The 22,776-nt window shown below is 44.1% G+C and overlaps 1 protein-coding gene across 8 annotated transcripts in view; it reads right to left on the bottom strand.

Annotated features, from left to right (window-relative positions):
• Positions 1–22,776, bottom strand: part of ATG7 (autophagy related 7) — a 182,170-nt gene that overhangs the window by 143,291 nt on the left and 16,103 nt on the right. For all 8 annotated transcript variants that reach the window (XR_006416695.1, XR_006416694.1, XM_044451274.1 and 5 more), the window contains exons 10-16: positions 22,072–22,216; positions 20,613–20,771; positions 16,404–16,598; positions 14,201–14,404; positions 13,572–13,687; positions 12,294–12,369; positions 8,183–8,263 (exon numbers count right to left, since the gene is read on the bottom strand). Coding sequence is in view for 6 of the 8 variants with exons in the window: in XM_044451274.1 (XP_044307209.1) it covers positions 8,183–8,263; positions 12,294–12,369; positions 13,572–13,687; positions 14,201–14,404; positions 16,404–16,598; positions 20,613–20,771; positions 22,072–22,216 (976 nt within the window). In the remaining 2 variants the exon portion in view is untranslated. The remainder of the gene's footprint in view (positions 1–8,182; positions 8,264–12,293; positions 12,370–13,571; positions 13,688–14,200; positions 14,405–16,403; positions 16,599–20,612; positions 20,772–22,071; positions 22,217–22,776) is intronic.

Below are 22,776 nucleotides of genomic sequence, written 5' to 3'. Positions count from 1 at the left end.
TTTGGAGAGAAATTGCTTCCCTTTGACAGGAATGGCTGAAAAGCCTGGAGTCCATACGGAAGTACATGGGATAGGGAAAAGACAGGAGCTCCTCAGCCTTTTCATCTTACCATCCCTGGGATGAGCATCCGTCTCACCCACCACTTCACTGAGAAGTGTTCTCCAATGTTGAGGTAATATAGAAATATGGCCAATTTCTGCCAGATGGATCCACTGCCCTACCCCCTCCACACACGGTCCTCCTGACAGGCAGCCCCTTTGGTTGACCTGCCAAATGCCTCAGACTCCCTTGCAGGGTCTGCCCTCTCACAAGGCAGGGTGACTCTTCTACCTCAGGCGGGAGAAGCAGCGAACTGGGAGCATGGCCCTCTCTTGCCAGAAGGACCTGCCATCATTACCGGCTGCCCAGCACGCCACAGACCTTCCCCGCTGCTGCGGTGCTCGGCACTCCCTTCCCTGCCCAGCTGCTGATGCTGCTGGCCCCACTGTTGCCTCCTGTGTGGACAAGTGATCTCCAGAGAGACCCCCTCCTAAAATGCCTCGTTCTGAAGAAGGGCCCCTCAGACCCTCATATTTGGGCCTGACCAGCTCTCAGAAGAACTCCGTTGATGCAGCTCTTCAAATAACAGCAAGGGGATGGGAAGGTGGGTTAGAACTGACTTGGAGAGCAAGCGAAGGCACAGGGAAAGATGAAGATGTCCTGATGCAGCAGCATTAACCTTTGGTATGGAGAACATGTTTTATAGAACATGTTTCATCCTGGAATGATTGTAAAATGGATCTCAGTTGTGAATCAAGATTTTTCTTGCCTAAGTTGAGATCCCCACATCAAGTGACTTGCTCCCCTGTCCTAATTAGGGTAAAAGCCATAATGCACCATACACCAGATTACACTGCAAGCAGCTATTCTTGTTTTTAATTTATGAGAGCAGGGTCTGCTGTCAACAATAGGTCCAAGTAGTTCCCAAGGCCCTAAAAAGGCCCTTTTTATGTGAAGAAAGTCCTTAGAGACATGTCTTCACTGGAAAACAAAGCTAGGCCTGCATGATGCAGATCAAGTGGCTAAATGCCCAGAGTGGTGAATAAATCCATTGGTTAAATGGCTCAGCTGTGCAAAAATGACACATGGTCAAGGAGTTGTCAAGCACCATTCTGTGGCAAATTCCTCAAAAATCAAGGCTTTTAAAACACATCTGTGTCTCTTTTCAGAAAAGCACATGCAGATTCTTGAGCAAAAGAAGCAACCAGAATGAGAAAAAGGGACAAGAGTTTCTTTTATTTAAATCTGAAAATCATTTGTTCTCTTAAGTGTATCTACAGGAGTAATTCAGTTTTTATGCTACAATTGATATCTATGAAGAAAGTACCCTCACGGTTTGCTAGATCTTTATTTTGGTTATAACAGCTACCAAAGACATCAGCATTGGTACATGGAAAGTTGCAAATGACCTTCCAAGTACTTTAAACTTGGCTAGCCTTGTCCTTCCTATATTACAACCTTGCATTTAAAGCACCCACTTCATAGCCATAAAAAACAAAGAGCTATATGAAATTGAGTGCTTGGGCTGTGGCAGGAGCAACTGATTGCTAAGATGGATACAGGGGGACAACTGGAGCAATGACATGGGCTGCTGGGGAAGGCACAGGTCTTTCCTTTGCTCCTATACAGTAGGCCAATTTTTTTAAACAATAAGGGAGGCAGGTTATAATTCTTGTAGGCTTAGTTTATTCATTTATTCGGCTATATTAAAATCATGGAGGATCTTAAATGAACCATAAGCTAGGGGGCATAATAATTCCGAAATGCATTTTCCAGTTTCTCTCATCTGCACTCACAGAGCCACACAGACGCATTAACTCTTTGTTAACCCTGACCTGGCACAGCACCATACGAGCTGTACATCACGTGGAAGCTCCTGGCATTGCCAAGCCTCCTAAAATGGGAAGAATGATTGGTGATGCTGCTCTGCAAAATACTGACCACAATCCTAAACTGGAAAATTTCCAAAGAAGCCAGGGATCCTGGATGTTAATCCACTTTCTTGCCTCAAATTGGTTTAGGCAAAATCATCAGATTTGTTACGGGAGATGAATCACTGAAATACATTTACCTGGACAGCTCTCTTCCTAATTTCATCTGAACTGAGTTCTAAGAATTAAGAATTCCTTAAAATGCACTGAAAAATTCCTAGTGGCTGCACTGTAAGGGAAATGGATAATGGCAGACAGATTGTCCTCCATCTTTGAATCAAGAAGCCAGACAGATTTCAGAAGAACTCCACTCCTCGAACTTTGTGCTACCACACTCTTCAGTGTTGCCCATATTATGACTTCCATCAAACTGACTGTACAGGATCACTGAGCGTGGAGCTGTCTGCCATGCCAGCCAAAGTTGGTGCACTGCTAAGAAGGAACAGTGGGAAGCAACATCAAACAGTTGGTTTCTTAAGAAGACCATCTCAAAATTCTTCACTTGCTACCTCGGTGAATAAGTGGCTATCTAGCTTGAAGGATATTCAAAGCTTGAATGTCTCGTCTGCGCTCTCCTCCCCACCTCCAAAACAAGGCAAAACAATTCTTTTCCTGAGTTAGAGAAGAACGAAATTGAATCTCTAAATACTTAACATGCTGATTTGAGGTTCCAATGTGCTTTGTTGAATATTTATATTTAAAAATCAAAATAAGATGGAAAAATGAAAAAAAGGCTTTTTTGACTTTTTTAATGTTTAAGTAGTTTCAAGCACCGAAATCCTTTTGGGCAGAAACCTGGGAAAGCCCACTCCTAAAATTATGAAAAGTTAATGCATTATAGGGGAAAAGACATACGGAACCAAGATAAATATGTAATTTGATTTGTCATTTGCATCAGACATCAGTGCTAAAAGGCAGGATCACATATTTTTATACTCAAAACTGGGGCTGAGCATGTAAATAAATGTTATGTTTCTACAGTAAGAGAATACATGTACCCTTGAAGCACCCTTTTCAGCACAAAAGTAATTTAATATTCGCACCACATGAAAAGTGATCGCTATGGGAATAGCACAGCTGTTAAAACCCAAGTCAGATTTTATTAAATCATGAAACCTGTTTATATAAAACAGGGATTTTTTAAAATGACCACAATCAGGAAATCATTTCCTAACACATCACTCTCCTAACTCCTTCCCCATTCCTTTCAGAACTCACTATTTTACTTCCACACTTTGGGCAGAGGCAGAGAAATGAGGGGAAACCCATTACACCTACAGAAAAGCTTTTCTGTAGCAAAGTATGAGCGTGCCACATATACTGAAATGAGAGCAGAGCTGTGATTCTGTGAGCTCACTTAACATGATGACCATTCACACACGGCAGAGCAGGGGTGAAAGTGATGGCGACTGAATGGGTTAAGCAGAGAATAGCTGAGAGAGACCAGGTCAAAGCCCACCCTTGCCCAGCACCTGTGCCCAGGTGCATGCAGGACGCCACAAGCAGGGTGAAAGTTCTCTGTCTTTGTTCCTCATCACATCTGCTCAAACCCCTTTAAGGCCACCTAACTTGGTTGCCACCACTGTGTCCTGTGGCATGAGAGCCAGGGGCCACACTGCTCAGCACCAGGGGCCTCCCAATGTGGCACTCACTGGCCCCTCTGACAGACCCATGAATTATCCCACACCCTGCCCCAGCCAAAAGGTTATCTTGAATAAAAGCCTTGAAAAACTGTGGGGTGCCAGGTTCCCCTTCCTGTTCAGCACATCTCCTGCAGATCAGATGTTGGCAGCAGGCAGATTTCTCTCCGGACCTGCCCAGCCCGCTGCTCGCACGGACCTTTCACTTTTGCTTCCCCCTCCCACGTCTCCAGCTTTACAGTTTCTTTCTCACAGCCCCTTTCCTTTCTCTTGCTCCCTTCCATTTTGGGCCCTAGCCCCTGCCTCTTCAGCAGTCCTAGTCCCTAGCCTTGTTCTTTCTCTCCCCCCCCCTCCCTTTAGCCCACTTCTGACTAGCCAAGCCCCCATAGCAACCCCTGTGTGACCAGATACATCCACCATGGGCACGGTTTTGCAGGGATGCCCACAGCAGTTTCTCAGATTCCCCAAAATGTCATGGGTTCAAAAAAGTTGGGGACCCCGTCTACAAAGGGTACAAACAGTATGCACGAAGGGCCCCCTCCTTTCTAGGGATATGTACAGAATCCACATGAAGGTGGGGAGCCCATCAGATTGGCTGGGCTCTTCTCCCCAGGCTGATTTGGAGTTCCTGGTGAGCAGCCCAGTATTCATGAGGCACTTGCCAGGATTCAAGACCCACATGCTGACCTAGGAGCGCCCTCCTCAGCATCAAGTTCAGCCAACGTTTGGCAGCTGCACCTCACACCAAGGGAGGCTGGTCGTGAGGGGCTTGTCAGGGAAGGCCCCTCACACACTTGCGAGCGGCACCTCTTTCCTGCACCACCTTGACAGGACCTGGGCAGCTCCAGGCTCCACCTGCTGGCCTGGCACCCTGGCAGTTGCAGGATGAGTCTCAGGGCTCTGCCGTGGCTGCCAAGGCCTCGATGAGCACCGCCTGGCAGCCCCGGGGGAAGAGCTATATAACAACTGGCTCTTCTCTTTGGGAGCTGCCCTGGCACCACCGGCCTTCAGTGCACTGTAGCCTGTTCCTGAGCCTACATCTGACTGGGCTGCTGCCTGCTCCTGAGCCCGTTCCTGCTTCGTCTTGCCTTTCCTGCCTGCCATGTATTGCTGCTCCGGGACCCCGTCTTGTTATCCTGTCCCAAGGTACCTGCTCCTCGTTGTGTCAACTTGCCAGTTCCTGACCGCTTGCTTGTTGGGCTACACCTTGTCTTACGCCATAATATATTCCTGGTTCTGACCGTGGCCTGTTTGTGACTACAACTTGGACTTGTTCCTGGATTGGCTATTGGACTGTGGACTCGTACTGCCTTGTGTCTTGTTGCCCGAGCCCTGCTAGGACACTAGAGTGGCCTCGTTTCCTGCCACCCACACTCCGGACCTGGCCCCAGATGCACATGTTGCCACCTCTTGGCTGGGTGCACCTGATAGCAAAGATGGCTGCGTGCATGGAGCCTGCCGGGAAGGGAGCCCTACATGACCACTGTGACAGCAGCATCCCCCTTCTGGGCCACCTACAGATGCTGCACCTGATGGTCAGCAGTCATGCAACCTCCATTCTGCCAGCATTTGCAGACTCCCTCCCTGCTCAACTTCGTCTGCAAGCCTGGGTCCCCCATTCCCTGCTAGGGAAGGAACTCTTCACACCCGGAAAGCAAAAAAGGGTGAGTGGGGATTACAGGGGTAGAAAAGGAGATAAACCTATTCTTTTCTTCTCTGTCTTTGCAGCAACCAGGTGAAGTTAATTAACTTCCAGACATGACAGGCTTTGTTACAAACCATATAACTGCTGGGTCAAGCTGCAAAAGGCTCTCACATGCCTAACAAAGTACACCTGTTATATTAATGAGACTGACTGGCATTCCATTAGAACAGATGAGCTTATAGAAGCAAAGGCACCATATTTTCCTGCCCCTGCCCCCACCCCAGTCCACTTGCCCTCTAATATACATAACGGGTATAGGAAGAAGATGCTGTGGTGCTTGCTAAAAATCAAAAAGAAATGCCTGCAATGAATCTCTGACAAGACTGAATTAATGGCACTTATCTGGGAGCCAGCTTATGAGTCAGCCTCACTCAGCATTCAAGGTGACATATCCCGTCAAGGTGATTGCTTAAGCATGGACTGCAGTCCCCCCCCCCCCCCCCCCCGGCCAAATGCTGTAGGACTGTGAAGGTCTCAAAGCCTTCTTAGGAATGGGAGCGCAAGCTTTTCTCCATCTGCACTCTGCATATATACACACAGGATAGCTCACTGCTACCAAATTCTGTATTTGCTAAGCTGTTTCATGAGCAATAAAAGTCCTGTGACAGTAGCTGCTGGTGCTGAATGTCAAACTTGAAAGTTAACAAGGCAAGCAATGAGACACGAAGTAATTAGTACATGTTTACACAATGTATTCCATCCAGAATGTGCGGATGCAGACTTTTTTTTCTTTTTGCACAGAATCTCAATTATCTGGGCAAGAGATGATGCAGGAGAAGTAAAGGAGAAAAGGAGGTATGGGCATATGGAGATGGGGAAAGTCACACAAAGAACCAAGAAAAAGTACAGAAGCTACTTTATCACAGCCGCAAGCAAGGACCATTTTGCTTTGAGGAATTGCAGGCCGGCCCTGCCTAAAAAAAATCAGGGCCACCAGTCCACTAGGGGTCAACCTTGCCAATTCATTCACATGACATGGTCAAAAGGCAGAGGAATGTCCCAGGAACAGAGGGAAGTGAAATCAAAAGGGGGAAGTTGGGTGAGAGGGTTGGTACAATGAGCCAAAAATGGATAGAGAAAGGTCTGGAGGAAAAAAAATATGCAAAGAAACAGGGACTTATCTTAGCCTGAGATTCTCTTGCAGCATACTTCAGAAAAAGTGAGGGCTGGCAGTCTAAATGGCCCCAGTTGCAGTATAATTCAAGGGCTTGGTGAAGTGCTGTCACACTGAGAAAGTTCAAGTCTACAGCCTACTCTTATAGATGCACATATTGTAGTTACATGGCAGAGACTTAACATGAGTCATAAACCCCCAGCAAACAACAACACAAAAAGGAGTTCTGCATTCATTCCAAAGCAGCTGAAGAAAATCTTGGAATCTGGTCCAACTGGACTTGCCACTCCCTGCCCACAAGGGATATCCACTACCAACTGACCTGAGGAAAGGATCCCAAGGATTTTCATTTATTCTTAAACATTTGTTCATATTACTAATTGTGGTATTATTATTTCATTGTATGCTATATTGGTAGGATTTATATACAATAATAAATACACTGATTAGAATAATAAAAAACATGCAATAGAACATTATATCCTGAAATATAATTTTTATATGCAGAATACCATTATATCACAGTGGTAAATAGAAAAAAATGAGATGGATCAGCTGACAAGCCATTCAGGGCTGCAGCAGGGTAACATGACCAAATACAGAGTACTGTGACAAGAAGAGAGAGAGAGATAAAAGCAGTGACTGGTATCTGTGCAATGCAGTAAGATGTTTTGAAATGAATGACCTCAACCAGGGTGTGGGAGAGTCTCCGTGTTCTACTTCGGGCACAAAAATGTCTTAGACCAGGACTGAACTACATTTTGTGCTACCCTCCAAGGCTAGGCAAATCAGAAAGATGCTGGGAAGGAAACACCTGCATGGCACAGGTTCTTCAAGTGTGACCTTACTGATGTAGGAGTTCCCACAGCACATGGCCTTGCCCATGTCAGTCTAGCAACAGAAACTCAGAACTAGCACTGGACTGGAGCAAGACAAGCATGGAAGGCAGCTCTCCAGGATGTGCTCTTCCCACCTGACCCGGAGCATCTGCTGTGGCCACTGCAATTGGGAAATGTCACCTCCTACAGTGATTCTCCACTACTTAGGCATCAGAAGCTGCTCAGCAAAAAATCAGCAACGGGTCCTTCAACTATCAATGCTGTCAGTCAGTGGAAAGGGGTGGCGGAGGGGGAGACCATGTCATATCACTGCTGCTCACCGTTCCAGATGTGTTGGGCCGATGCTCCCATAATGCGCAGCCAGCATGACCAGTGGAGAGCATCACGGCAAGGAAAGCAGTGCCTCATCAGCTGTGGCATGGAAATGGGAGAAGGGGCAGCCATCTAAGCTGGGGTGGAGGTGAGGTGGTGGTAACAGATCACACCTTCCTTGCAAGGGCGTTGTGAAAGAGATACCCTTCAGAGCATCCACAACCCTTCATGGAGGACATACCTAGCATTCTTTTAAAAATACTTAAAAACCTGTCTGTGACACTGATAACTGCGGCAGAGTTATTTTATTCAACAAAAAGCAGACAAGAGGAAGATCTTATTGGCAAGTTTCTACTGCAAGTCATCATTTTGTACTTCATTATTGCACCAGACAAATTGATTTGCCAGATCAATACCTTAAGCCGGAACATTACCTAAGATTAATACAGTACTTTGCACTGAGTGAAAATTCATTTCTCAAAACAAATAAAGGCAAGTGTCTTCCTCTGAACCAAGCTTGCTTCCAAAAACTAAAATACAGGATTTTTTTTTTAAATGCATTAGCAAAATACCTTATTGCGGTGGAGAGTATCAAACTTACTTTGGGAGAACAGGCAGTACACTTGTCAAAAGCCAGGCTGACAGGAAGGACATTGTCAAATCTTGATAAAAAGCCTCGAATCTGTAATGCAAAGAAATGTAGAGAAATATTAGCGGGTTGATAACACTGTAATGCCTCAGTTTGGCAGGCAACACCTTTCGAGGCAAGTGCAGCCAGCATGCGCTCTCTTGGTGGCCTGAGTACCCAGGCTTCAGCAAGCCTTTCCGCACAGCCTTTCTATGCATCCGGGTTATCCAGGTATGACAATGCTGTATGACAGAGCCACAGCGCCACCTGGTGCTTGGATTTCGCAACTGCCACAAGAAATCAAGAAAGCAGCAGCAGAAAAAGCTGTTCTACAGAATGGCCACAACAGCGGAAAGGAGGAAATGCCACTGACTGACTCTTCTCGCAGGCTCTTGATGTTCAGTGTTTCCCTAATGGAAAGAAGCGCACTTCTCTGCTGTTTGATGCTAAGTCATTCTGGGTATTATATAAGTGCTTGTGGTGTTCGCAATGTCCAGAATGGCAGCTATAATAAGCCCTTGAGGAGAGACAAAGGAGGAAATATGGCACTGTGGAGAAGTAAATGACCTTTTTATTTGATCAGTATTTTAATATTAACCAATTTTAATTGTATTTGACTTATTTATTTTAAATATGTTGGTTTTATGCTCAGTTCATGGAATAGCTAATTTATTTTATTTAGGATTTAGAATAATGCTATAAGCCATCCAGAGACGACAGTGATGGACAGCCTATAAATTTCATTCATTCATTCATTCATTCATTCATAAATAAATAAATGGGGGCTCCTATCTTTGCTCAGCTTTTTCATTCTGGGTGGCCAGTACAGGAATATGGCTCAAGCTCACACTCTGCAGCTGACATTTGTGCATTCTTACTCAGCCACATCTTCATCAATAAAACAGATTTGTGCAGGACCACATTTACACAGCAGTGAACATACAGCTAATTCTCACATTACACCAGGTACTGCTCTGCCATTTATAATCTGAACACAGTATCTATAGATCTATCTAATCGTCTGAATTTATTCCAGGACTAGAGGAGTACTGGAAAAGGAGTACAGGATGACACATCAGGTTCTGAACGGAATGATTCGAAGTGTTTAATGTCCCCCAAAATGAAGGGTATTCTGTTTCTAGTATGATTGCCCATTATATGATGGGTTCAATATTATTACCCAGTATGCTTGTCCATGTGCTCCTTATGAGACCCCTATTTGGGTTCTTTGGAAGCCAAGACAGTGAGCTGGCTCATGTGATCACCACAGCCCACTGTGATTTATTTAAGCTCGATAAACCATGTTTCCCACAGCCACCAACACACCTACTCGACCCAGTGGTCAGTCATGGGATCCAAACAGAGGATCTTGGAGGGTTAAACAATCCTCAAATAACCCATGGTTTGTTAGAGCATTATTTCACCCTTCAACAGCCCCTGCTGCCTCAGTCTGGATAGCATAGAAAATATGACAACCCTCTACCAGGGGTTGGATATTCAAAATAGTTACCCACACATGCCAGAACCCACTATGGCTTAAATAAGCTGCAGTAAGTTACCATGATTGCATACACCAGTACAGTTGACTGAATTAACATAACCCAGCCTTAATACTGATTATTGGTTGAATGCTGGTTGTCAATGAATTGTTGTTCTGTAAACCCAGCCATGCTAGCAAACCATGGCTTGAGAATCACTGACAACCCACAGTTCATAACTTAATAAACCACTGGTTGCCTTTGTGGGTTGTTTGGGGTTACATGTTAGAGTACTGGGGTCATACAACACAACATGCCATGTTTCAACAACAAGCCACGATACAATGACAATCTATACTCAGCTCATACAGAACCTTGAGTATGGGTTGTCATGTGCAAATCCATCCAATATTTTAGCATTGTTATACCAACCTGGTAGGTTATTCAAAAATTAAAGGCTATATTTAAATCAGGAGTCCTCCAACTTTTTCAATAGGGGGCAGCTGAAAGGTGGAAGCCACATGTGCGGGCCGGTGAGGTGGGGGTGCCTGGGGGCGCGGGCTGCAAGGTGCCATCAGGCGCACGCGAGGCGGCGTCGGGCACGCATGGCAGTGGCTCGCTCACTCGGAGACCATCTCCGATCTAGCGAGCCAGCACCTCCCCCCCTCCCCGCTGCGCACGTACGGGAGGCAGGCAGTGGCTTACTTGCTTGGAGACCATCTCCGATCGAGCGAGCCACCGCCTCCCTGCCCACAGAGCAAGCGTGCGCGTGAGTGGCGAATGGCGGCACGGGCCGGATAGATGGCCATGGTGGGCCAGATCCGTCCCGCGGGCCGTAGTTTGAGGATCCATGATTTATATCAATAGTAACAGATTAAGTGTGAGGCTCCAAAGATCAATCTAGCTGAATTTGTGGTGTTCTTTGATAACTCATTCATCATATACATTTGGAAAAACTATTAACATACACAGTGTTATATGTTGGACTATTGAATGGGCAAGACCAAAGGCAAATGGGACAGGAACCCAAATACCAGCCCAAAGTTCTTTATGCCAGTAAGCACAGCTTAGGAGATCCATTTCACGTGTTCAGAAAAGATAAAAACTGCGTAAGAGCCAAGCAAGCATCACACAGTGGGTGTCTGGGGCAGAAGGGGGGACCAGAGGCAAGGGACGGAGTCATCTGGACATCAACCAAGCTCATACTGTGGTTAAAAGCTAACTTGGTAACATGCTTAACACTTGGACTGAGAAATTTGTAACGATGCATCATGGATGCAACAGAAGAGAAGAAAAATAAGCTCAAGCAGGCAAAGAGTCAAGGGGGTCCCAATTTGTTCACTTGACCATTGTGAACAGATTGGCCCATTATGCCTGCACTGACCAGGAGGGAAAAGGACCAGAGTCCTTTTCCTGCCTCCCTTAGCAGAGCAGAGCAGCAACTCCACGATACAGGGCTGCCCTGCGATGGATGCGGTGAATGCAGTGCAACTGTGCAAAGAACAAGGCTCGGAAATTTAAACATCAGGAAATTCTACACTGAAGCAAAACAAAGAAAAACTATGTATGATGCTATTTTGGTACTTGTATTACTCTAGCTTTTTACCCAATTCAAAGTGGAAATTTGCTGAGCGTTTAGATAGTGAGACGACGGAAGCACAGCAAGGGGTTCCTAACGATGAGAAGAAAATGCAGCTATGAAGGGAGGGAGGGAGGAAGGGAGGGCGCACATGTGATGGAGTTAATTAGATCATGGTGAACCATCTATATTTCCCCTAATTCAGACAAGGAAGAAAAACAAAACCTTCTGGACTACAGACAGCTCTCCCCTCTTAATTCCAAATGGATATACTATGTGCAAATAGAACGGGATCATATTACATCTCCTTAGCCAGCAGGAAACCATTTGTTGATACAAATGAGAAGGGGGAAAAATATTGACCATACAGGACAACTTTCCGTAATGCAACTAAGCATTATTGTGCAAGTAAGCCTTGCAGCAATAACCAACAGGATTTTTCATCACCCTGTGCAATGCATATTTTCACAGGGGGAAAGGCAACTTGGCTAATCTCTGTCTATTCACTTCTCTAAAAAAAAAAGAGCAAGAGCACTCCTAGCTTCTCCCCATCACTATAAGGAAAGAACTTATCCCTGACGAGGTATTAATTCTACTATACATTCTTGCTATTTTTAAAATTATAAGTAGTCTTGTATTTATAGATCACTTTTCAGAATTTTCCCTCTCCCTGTGTTCCTACAACTTAAACCCATTTAAATTCTTTGCCCCGGGATTTCAACTTATGTCAAATTTCAATTTTATGTGCCAAATTTGTTTACTTGCTCCACTGATCTCCCACCTGTCCTCCACAGAGCCCAAGTTGACCTATGTACTTCTTTTCCTTGCTGTTTTATCCTTGCAACAACCCTGAGAAATAGGTCAGACGGAGAGTCAGCGAGCGGCCCAGAGTCATCCTGCGAGCTTCATGGCTGGAGGCAGCGGAGACTGGAACCCTGACCTGTTGTGTCCCAGTCCAACACCCTGCCACACGAGCTCTTACATAAGAACATTGCAATGCAATGATATTTATTTCTGGCTTACTCACCTGGTGGGGCACAAGTCCAAGGGAGGTGGGAGGTTCATTCATTCTGTCATCACTGCTGCTAGCAACAGCATAGCCACTAACAGAAAGTAAAATAAAATAAACCAGTCACTCTCTTTTCTAAAGTTTTAAATTCAATCCCAAACTTAAAAATGGTCCAGTTAGGATGTCTCTTTTGCCTAAATGAAAAGAATGAATGAAAATTAGAAAAGGCCAACCTTTGAGGATTTGTGAAAAAGGAAACTGAAAGCCACCTTTATTAGTTGTTCCCCATAGAGAAACAGTATTTTCCCTAGAAAAGTCTGTATTAACTTCCATGTTATAGTTTGAATCCAGATATAGCCATGATTGTAACAGCTGCATAGAAATCAATGGAGCAACCTAATTATGTCTAACTTAAGCGTCAATTATTTCAGAGTCTACTCAAACTATAACGAAACCTGGATCAACGTATCTTTTAAAGGAACACAATAATTTAGGGTGCAAGCTGATACAGCTTTAGACAGAAAAAAGGTCTAAAACTCCCAGCATGCCCCAGCCAGTTATGTTGCAGCATGCTGGGGCTTGTAGGCCTTTTTTGTCTAAACACACAACAGGTTGTGTTCTTAATGCCATAATTAATGCTTGCTGTTAATTAAATAATTCACCAGGAGGGTTTATTCTCAATTACTTTTTCTGAGAACTTACAAGGTAAATGTATTTCAAATCAGACTGTAGTTACTACGATGCGGTGCAAAGGTATCTAAAACAGCAACTTTGAATTTTACATCTTAAAAGAAACTCTGCATACGTAATTCCAACTTCAACAGAACTCTAGAATACTTTTGATATTTTACCAGTGGAGTAGCTATTGTTTCAAGATTAAATAGGAAAACTGAGGGAACTATTTAACTCTCGAATGATGCATAGGTCAAGTGGCAGATAATTTTAGTCTTAAGTGGGCAGACCATTCAGTCTTAAGTGGGCGGTCTTCCACCATACTCCTTCCCTGATTCTGCTGTTTTCCCTTGAGTAGGAAACATTTCATACCTTTTTGTCCCACTGAAAAATTCTTCTGCAACAAATGAAATAACTATTTGAGAATTACTACATTACTCATATAGCTATATCTGTTGTTTCTTTTTTTTAATCAGGGCCCCTTAATTTAAATAAAACCGTTTCTTCCCTTTGGCATGCAATTCAGTAAAACTTTAAAAAAATCTTGAGTTCGGAACAGGGAAGGTAGAAAGAGAGGGAGTTTAATCATAATAACACTATCCCTCCCCCACAGTTATGACTCACCCTTCTGGATGCTGTAAAATGGATACCATTAGTTCAACAGCAAGTGCTCCTGCTATCGTGGCTAATCCTGGTCGGCTGACTGTGCATTGCTGATCCAAGGTCCGATCTCTGGTGGACTACAAAGAAATGTAGCTTTCACAATGTTGCATTCTGAAGGTTTCCTTTTTAAAGACATTGCACATTGTATAAAATGTGCTTCTTCAAATTGTTAACAGATTAACCCACATGCTGGTGCCTATTTGATTCTCAAGAGGAAAATAAGATTTCTTTGAAAGGGCAGAACCCAAACAATCCACTGATAGAAGACTTTTGTTTGCTGGACAATTTTCTGTGACCTCCTCCCCCTCCTCTGCCCTTGCAACCCTCTCGAGAAGATCCACCAACCTTCTGGAAGTCGAAAAGGGTTGAACAGAGAAGAGTGGGAACAGCTGAGAATTGTCCACCTCCCCATCCTGCTAATGAAAGTCTCCTATCATTGGACAGAAATTACTTAGATTCTGCCAAAGTGTTGTTCTGTTAAAAACCCAACAGCAACCAAAATCATTTCAAGAGAGATTACAGTAGGAAATCATTAAAAACTCAATATAAAAACAACCCAATGGGCTGCAGTGTACAGAGAAGTAACTTACATCTCCTGGTGCCACAACGTCATTGCAGAAATAGCAGCCGAGTTTGTAACCAGGGATATTTGAGAAGAGTGATGATCCCAAAAGATCAGCTGAGCCTGAGGGATTATTGCTGGGAGAATCACCTACTTCTTGATGCTTCGGTTTCTTTAGTCCATGTCTCATCACAACAAATGTATCAAATCCCAAAGCAGCATTAATAACCAGCTGCACAAAATATCAAAAAGCAAAAAAGTTACATTCAAGTCAAAAGGCAGGGAAAACTAGAGACAGGTTCCCTAATCTGTTAGATGATGAGGAGGATGAGGATACAAAAAGTAAATTCCCAAGGTAGACGACACGCTTAAACAAGACTCGATACTAAATTCCATCCACCCAAAGGCAAAATCCACAGTATATACTCAATATATTTCCTTGGTTCAACATATAACAAAGGCTGAGAATACAAATGAAAGCGAGAAAGAGACGATTTCAACAACATGTAAGTAAGAATGCACAACAAAGAACTAGATTTAAAATTCCAATCACAACTTTGAACTGCTAGTAATATTCCATTTTGAAAATCTTTTCTTTCACTTCTTCTGACTGAGCTTCCAGGCTGGCACCCTACTATACTTTTGGAGATAGCAGAACATGCCTCCAGTTGTACACATCATTAACAGCACTTTTGAAAGTTTTCTTTTCCTTTTTGCCAGTGAGCAGGTATATATTCCCATTTATGGAAGATCCAGATGTTTTACACAGTCAGCAAGAGGCAGCTTGGATTTGTAAAAAACGTTTTGCAAACAGTAACTCCTCGTGGGCTTAATGATTACTTTTATTTAGGTATGTCTCCAAAGAATCTTAGATGTTACCACAAATGCACTGTCCATTAGCTCCTAAGAGACTATAGCTGAAATACATGAAGGGTGTCATCCAATGTGGCTGCCAAGGACCCTCTGAACTTGGAGAATTGCAGGTGTGCAGTACTGAAGGAGTGCTGAGGCAAGGGATGTACCCCAAAGTACTTAGGATGCAATCCTACATCCTCCTAACGCTATCTGGGGGTATTCCTTGTGCCCTGAAATGGTCAATTTCGGACATCTAGGTGCTTTGAGATTTCTCCTGAGGAAGACCAGATGGGACAGCACTGCTGGGACACACAGACTTCTGGAAGAACCTATCCCCTTCCCCACCCCTAGGGCTGGTTCTAAGGTTGGTCTTGCAGCAGCTGCAAGGGCAGAGGGTGCGTACCTTGGAGCTGGAGTTTCAGCTTCAACGTTGGACCACAATTCTGAGGTCGAAGCTGGAACTGCAGTCTTTCCTATAGCCCTCTGAACAGTGTCTAGAAGTCACAAGATTCACCCTATGGTAAGCTTGGACTAGCATTCAGTTGCACTGGGCTATGAAAGGAGAAGCTGATTTCAAGACAACCTAATTTAAGAGAAAGAAACACTGAATATGCTTGTCAGCAAGAGTTCTGCGTTTGGTGGTACTTGTAACAAATGGAAATATAAAGTAACAAAAATGAGCCTACTTTTCAGAGGAAGGAATTTTTTGTTATCACCAAAAGAACAGGAAGATCTTGATGTGACACCAATTTCTTTCAGAAGAACAAAAAGAAAAAAATACTCCTCCAGAGCCACAGAACTACTTCTTTTGCAGTGATCTGAGAAAGACTCAACACAGACAGAACAAGTATTCTGTTTACTGGTCCTCTGCTGTTGCGACTGGAATCTGAAATGCAGTTCTATTGTGCACCCTCACATATGCATTGCTGAAACTGTGTGAGTGTGAGCAGATACACACCCTGAAATAATGTGCGCATTCACACTTTGTTCTATGTTAAGTACACACAATGAGTCTCTGTTTTGGGTGGCTCGGGTGTGAGAACCCTCGTGCGGGATGGTGGAATTCGGCACTGGCCCACCCAGGTCCGCTTCTCCGCAGTGCCAGCGGCTGCAAGCAGGGGAGGGATTGCGCTCAGCGCATGCAGCTGCACTCGCCTTTGAGCCGCAACAGCTTCCCCCTTTTCTGCTCTGTTCCCCACCGAGTCCCTTTCTGGGGGGAGATTCCAAGCAAGAGTCAGCTGAGAGTCACACACGTTTTCTTCTGCAGCTGAAAAGCTGGATCAACAACGGCAACTATCCACCAAATCCTTTCGAACAGCCCTCACGAGCCACAGTGTCCTGCGTACAGGCCAGCCTCTGGGGTGCATCCACAATACCTTTCGCTTGCTGGCTGCAATGACAGCAGGAAGCCATCGGCTCTCCCGGGTGTCCATTAGCAAAAAGATGACATCATGGCTATCAATCAGTTCTTCCAGCTGTGCCACGTCCTTGCGAGCTTGCTCCAGGGTGACTTCTGAAAAGTTCACTGGGTGCCCGGGCATTGGGATGCTCATATTAAAGCCTTCAGCGTTCTAAAAAAGCAGGCAGGAGAGAAATCGCCATTGACAGTGAACAACATGAGAGCTGCAGCTACCAGAAATCAGAAAACCTGGCTGTTCCGTTGGCAATCCAGCACCATCATGGAAACCTTTTGGATGACGCTAATAGCACGACTATCGACAGGCATGGCATATAGTTTTCTGTATCTTTCTCTGCCCTTCTGAAAGGACTGCCAACTTTCTGTGGCTTTGCTGTCAGCCTGCCCTACACACGCTTGGATTTCTGCCCACCCAGCAATCAAACAGAGGACTACTAATCAAAATCCCGGGCAGTTTCACATAGCAAGCCTAGTCCTGCTCATCCTGTTATCGAGAGGTGGAGAATATGTCATTCCCTCAGACTGCTGCTAATAAAGCACTGAGAAAAAGAAAACTTTTTTTCCTTCCAGGATAGAGGCTCCTAACATTTCAAGAAAAAGGAAGACATTTGTTTAGGAGAGAAAAGTAAGAGCAGATAACTGAGATACATGTATCTGGTTCTGTTTTTTGAGCCCCTCACAGTTCTGAAACAGGTCTTTTGGCCTCACCAGGATCCAGCTAAACCAGTCCCAGAAGAAAGCAGCTGCTATAGAAAACTGTACACAGTTCTTCAAATTAACCATTCCTTTATATAACTACCCAACTACACTTCTCTTTCCATTATATCTTAAAGACACTTTTATTGCTATCAGAAGAATAAAAGTATTATAAAAGAATACCTATCTATGGAATCGGTGCTCCTGAAAGTTTTTTTTTTTTTAAAGCTTAAGCAAAATAAGCATTTTTAAGTGTGAATTATATGTACAAGTGCCAAAGTACCAAATAGTTCAGAACAGTCTAAATGGCAAATTTAAAAAGTATTCCAAAATTAAGTGTGTTTGCCCATATACCAGGACACACCCTTTCATTTATCTCCACTGCATACATATTAGCACAACACTGGTCACCATGAAAAGAAGGTTTAAATAAAAGTACATCTAAGATACCACTAATATAAATTCTCATTTATGGTGTAGTGGAGTTTATTAGCCAGCAGATGGCATAAAATTATTTCAGATTCAACAGCCTTTTAGCTGCTTGAAAAGAATCCTCCACATCCTACCCTCTGCATTGCAGCCCCTGAAATCGCAGGACTGGACATTTACCGAGTTTCCTCTCCCCCACCCCAGACTTCTCCTCCTTATCTCCCACCCAAAAGTCCCATGGGGAACGGGCAGGGAATCCCCGCCTGTAAACATTCTTCTGCAAGTTACTTTGGTAACAACATGTAAATAAGGGTCCCTGATCTTTTCTGGACTGGTGGGCAGACTGGAAATTTTTGGAGGGTGTCATGGCACTCATAAAAACAGCTGCCATGATGGAAAGATGGGGTATGGGGAACACTGCCATTTATAAAATGGCTGCCACACTGGGAACGAGGAATATTGCCTATTAACAAAACATTCATTTCCCAGAAGGCAAATTGGCAAAACTAGAAGAAAAGGAACTTGACCAAGAAAAGCCATAACCCAAGAGGGGCAAGGAGACTGGCCAGCACCGGGAGAGGCATCCAGAAGCCCGTGGGCACTATACTGGAGATTTATTCTATTTTATTTTATTTAGAAAATTTCTATGCCATCCCATTCACTGAAGCCTCGGGGCGGCTCACAAAACATCAATTAAAATATAATACACTAAAAATATAAAACGAATTAACAATATAAAATAAGTCACCCTGGCCAAAGAATAAAATAAGCAAATAATATTAGCAATTAAAATGACGTTTGAATAAAAAGGTCTTCGCCTGGCGCCAAAAAACAAATAACGACGGCACCAGGCAGACCTCTCTGGGAAGCGCATTCCATAGATTGGGCACCACCGCTGAGAAAGCCCTCCTCCGAGTACCTACCCTCCTAATTTCCTTCACGGAGGGTTCCCGGAGAAGGGCCTCTCCCGCAGATCTCAGGGGGCGGGCGGGCGTATACGGACGTAAGCGCTCCTTCAGGTAACCAGGACCCAAGCCGTCTAGGGCTTTATAGGTCATCACCAACACCTTGAATTGGGCCCAGACTTCAATGGGAAGCCAGTGAAGCTGACGGAGGACTGGAGTCATGTGAACATAACGCCCAGTCCCCGTCAGCAGCCTGGCAGCTCTATTTTGAACCAATTGAAGTATCTGGACTGTCTTCAAGGGTAGCCCCACGTAGAGCGCGTTACAGAACTCAAGGTGGGAAGTCACCAGCGCGTGTGTCACTGTCGCCAGGCAGTATGCCCAACATCTGCCCTACATCTGACTAAATAAACAAAACTTAGATAATTTCAAATTGTTTTGTTCTGATTTTCTCAGTGTTCAATGCTTGCCTTTAAAAGGGTGATAATATTAGAGATAGCTGACATTTCTTAACAACAAAGAGGATTTATTTAGAGGATTGCTGCCTTCCACCAATTAGATGGAATAAAAGTCAGGGATATGGAAAGAGGTTACAGGCTCTCTGCTCTTGTTTTCTTCTCTCATTTCCTTAAACAAACTATAATTTGCTCTTACGGATGAATCACATTGCATAGAACAACCTTTTCTACCTGGTTTGGGGGTGGAGGGGGACTTAGCCTGGTTCAGACATTAATGACATACTATGGTTTGCTTAAAGGAATAAGCATGAGAAGCTGGAGTAGGCATACAAGCCCACAGCATGTTTCTGATCACAACCATGTTTTGGAGAATTAGGTATGAGGGACCATAAGTGTGACATGCATGTGAGGCCATCACTCATGCCACATCTTCTATGCAAAGAGGGAGGGTCTGAGGCCCAGATGAAGGTAAGCAAGCCAGGATTAAGTCCAGGCAAGACAGCGGTACAGCTGGGAGAAAGCCTGACTCAGGAAGTCAGGTTCCACTGCTTCTGGAAGGGGTCATGCTCCCACACTATAGTTTGGGAGTGTCTCTTGACCCCATGCTGCCTCATATTCTTCTGAGGACAGTTGTGGTACAACTGGCATTTGTACAATGACATTTAGCCACCAGCTGCAACCTTTCCCAAGTCAGTCTGACCTGCCAGCAGTTCTCCATGCCTAGCTTGTATCTCAGTTAGACTACTGCAATGCATTGGACTTGGGACTTCTTTGAAGGATGTTGCCAAGTAGCAATTAGTGAAAAGAATGTGGACCTGGTCCAAAATTAAGATCAGCCCTTTTGAAGATACTCAGGTTTGCAGAGCAGCACCTGTGGAACATTTGGAGAGCAGCTTTTCCTGTGTTGTTCCCAAATTCTGGATTGTATTCCCTTTGGAGTTGTAACTTGTCCCACTTTCTCTTTGCTCAGTAAAAAGGATGAGACATTTTGCTATTTAAACTATACTTTGCTATTTAAGACACTTTACTATTTATTACATTTTGCCTGATTTGTTTTTTTTCAATCTTTTGTATGCTGCCTTGATTGGTTTCAGAAATGTGGAACAGAAATACCCAAATGAGCCACCTGAAGATATTACACACAGTAAGGAGACCCAGTTGAATGGGGTAACCTGGGGAAATGAGGGATCTCCAAAAACCAGGCAGAGGAAATTTCCACAACCTCAGGTAAGTCAGCTGGTCGATTCAACCCTAGAAAATTTGCTCTGATGTAAGTTTTTGCCTGCATATGTTTGTTATTCTTTTAGATGCCTTTGTTGTCTTTGCTGCATGAGATTGATACAGCCATCCCTGCAAACTACCTATTTAAGCCTATTCTTCCTTTCTTCCTTCCCCTGCCAATGAGCTAAATGTAGCTAACTATAATTCATTTTGTGATTCCTAAAATAAAACTACTTCCACACTTCATTTTTATTTTGATTGCTGCAAGTAGATTTAACTTCAGATCTCCTTCCATGAAACAAATCTAGCTGTCACAGTCCATCCATCATTAGTCTGAAGGAATTATCTCCTTGTGGTTCAGGCTGCCTTTGAAGAGCCAGCATAGAAGGCATCTGGGCAATAATTCAAACCAGTGAGAGGTTTTGATCATTAAATAGCATCTAAATGTGCTTAACTCACCACTCCTGGGAATATTTTTTGAAGCCTGTCTGCGGCTGCAACTGCTTTGGGCTTCCCACCCCCAAGACAGTCTTCAAACTCATACAGTGGCTGCCGCACCGGGTTGGAGTAAGAGATCTTGGCGTTGTCCACAAATGTGATCTTCCTGACTCCCCATCCCTGGATGAATGGAAAAAACCACATGCTGTATGAAATTAGATGGTTGCCTTATTCAAATAGTAGCACCCTGCATTGACACAAACCTCCCTTAGTTCCGGTGCAAACAGAACAGCCTATTTGATTCTAAAGGAGGAGAAGGCTGATATATTGGCCTGCTGCATCCCCATGGCCGGATCCTACACTACTTGGTAGTATTTGAAGGGCAGAATAACGCAGGACAGCGGATTATGTGAGGTCTACCTATGGGCCAAAACAGACAGATGAAATCTGTGTCTGAGCAGCTACATTTTGTGTTTATTTTTTAATCTAGATTAGGCACAGAGGCTCCAGTCTAGATCTTAACAGCTACTGTGCTACACTTCTGACGCAAACTGGGCCGCTGCACCTAGTGTAAACATGGGGAAAAAAGATACAGCTGCTAAACAGACATTCAAAGTCACATCTATTTTGTGTGTCAATCAACACTTATTTGGATTGTTTATACTCGTGTTTTAATACTCAGGTGAATTAGGCAATCCTTCAAATGTTGCTGGAGCGACATGGCATCTTCCCATGGCAAACTAGTAAGCATACCACTCTGCCCACGCGTGAAGTAGGCCAAAAGGGAGGTCAAGAGCAAGCTTCGGTGATTTTTCAGGGATCCCATCTCACACTTCAATAAGCATGTTACTTAGCACCTCATACCTACATGCCAGTAAAGCAAAATCAAGGGCAAGATGGCCCACAAACTATTCCAATATACACTTTGTTTTGTTAGTCCAGTACTCATATTTTACCTTCTCAGCCCATCCTCAACTCACGCACATTACCAAAACAAAAAAAAAAAAAACCCAGGCTGCAATATATGCTTGTTTAGACAGAAGAACACCACATCAAGCTGGGTAATGCTGGGAGTTGTAAGAATTTCTCCTGTTCAAACATGCATAAGATTGCTCTCTAAAGAATACATTCTTCCTTTCTTTCCGCTACAAGAAGCTAATATGCGTCAATTATAACACATAATGCTTAATGCATAATTTTAATGTGTTCATTTCATTGTGATAGGTTTGATCATCTGGCCTGTTTCCTGCATGTTTTACCTGCATGCGTGAGCAAAGCTCCCTGCCTCCAGGATGGATGCTGGCAGAAGGGGAAGCAGTGAAGAGACAAGGAGGCATGGGCAGTGGACAGAAAGACCAGCAAGGGATCTGAACCCCTTTCCCATGACATTTACAGGAAATTTGCATTCATCTCTTTTGCTGCACAGATTCTTCTATACAAGATGGAATATTAGGGTTTGTGGAGTAGTTTCAGTACTTGCCATCAAGGTTCTGGCTACACTACAGCCCAGCGTACCAGCTCCTAGCAGAAGACACTTTGCAGATACAACTCTCTCCAGGTCAAGCGTAGGCACTAACCTCCAACACATCAATTTAAGATTAAGATCTACTGAAGATTCAGCCAACCTATGGAACAAAGAGATAAATTGAATGGATTGATTAAAGATACCGAATGCCCAACTAGCATCCTTCATTACTCTTTTCTAAAGTGTCGTCTACATTTCTCTTTAGCTTCAAATGCGAGCCTTGCACCTGTCTTCTAAATACCTAGTATTCCAGACCAAGCTAATCTGCTCAGGAAAAGTGAGATTCCAGAGTACAAAGGCTTAAATGCCACACTGAGTGTTATGCACAAAGGTCAACGCTAAGTTACAGGAATGACAACTATCATATCTTCGTTTCTAGAAATGGTAAAGATAAAGGAGTCCCTGTGGATTTTACTTTGCTTAGCCAGGGGCTAATAGGGGGCAGTGATTATCTCAATTTCTGGCTAAGGCCATTAGCCAGCACTGCCCGAAGACGATCCCGTGGTCATGTGGCCCACATGATGTCACAAAGCACTGCTACCTTCCCATTGCGGTGGCACCTATTTATCTACTGCATTACCTCTTTTCAAACTGCTAGGCTGGCTAGGAACTAGGGGAAAACGACAGGAGCTCACTCGGTCTGGCGGAGGCTGGGCTTGA

This window comes from Varanus komodoensis, unplaced genomic scaffold (genome assembly GCF_004798865.1).
Source record: "Varanus komodoensis strain SLA01 unplaced genomic scaffold, ASM479886v1 scaffold6_2, whole genome shotgun sequence".
Lineage (NCBI taxonomy): Eukaryota > Metazoa > Chordata > Lepidosauria > Squamata > Varanidae > Varanus > Varanus komodoensis.
The sequence above is the reverse complement of the archived record's forward strand: the minus strand, read 5'-3'. Positions and strand labels throughout refer to the sequence as shown.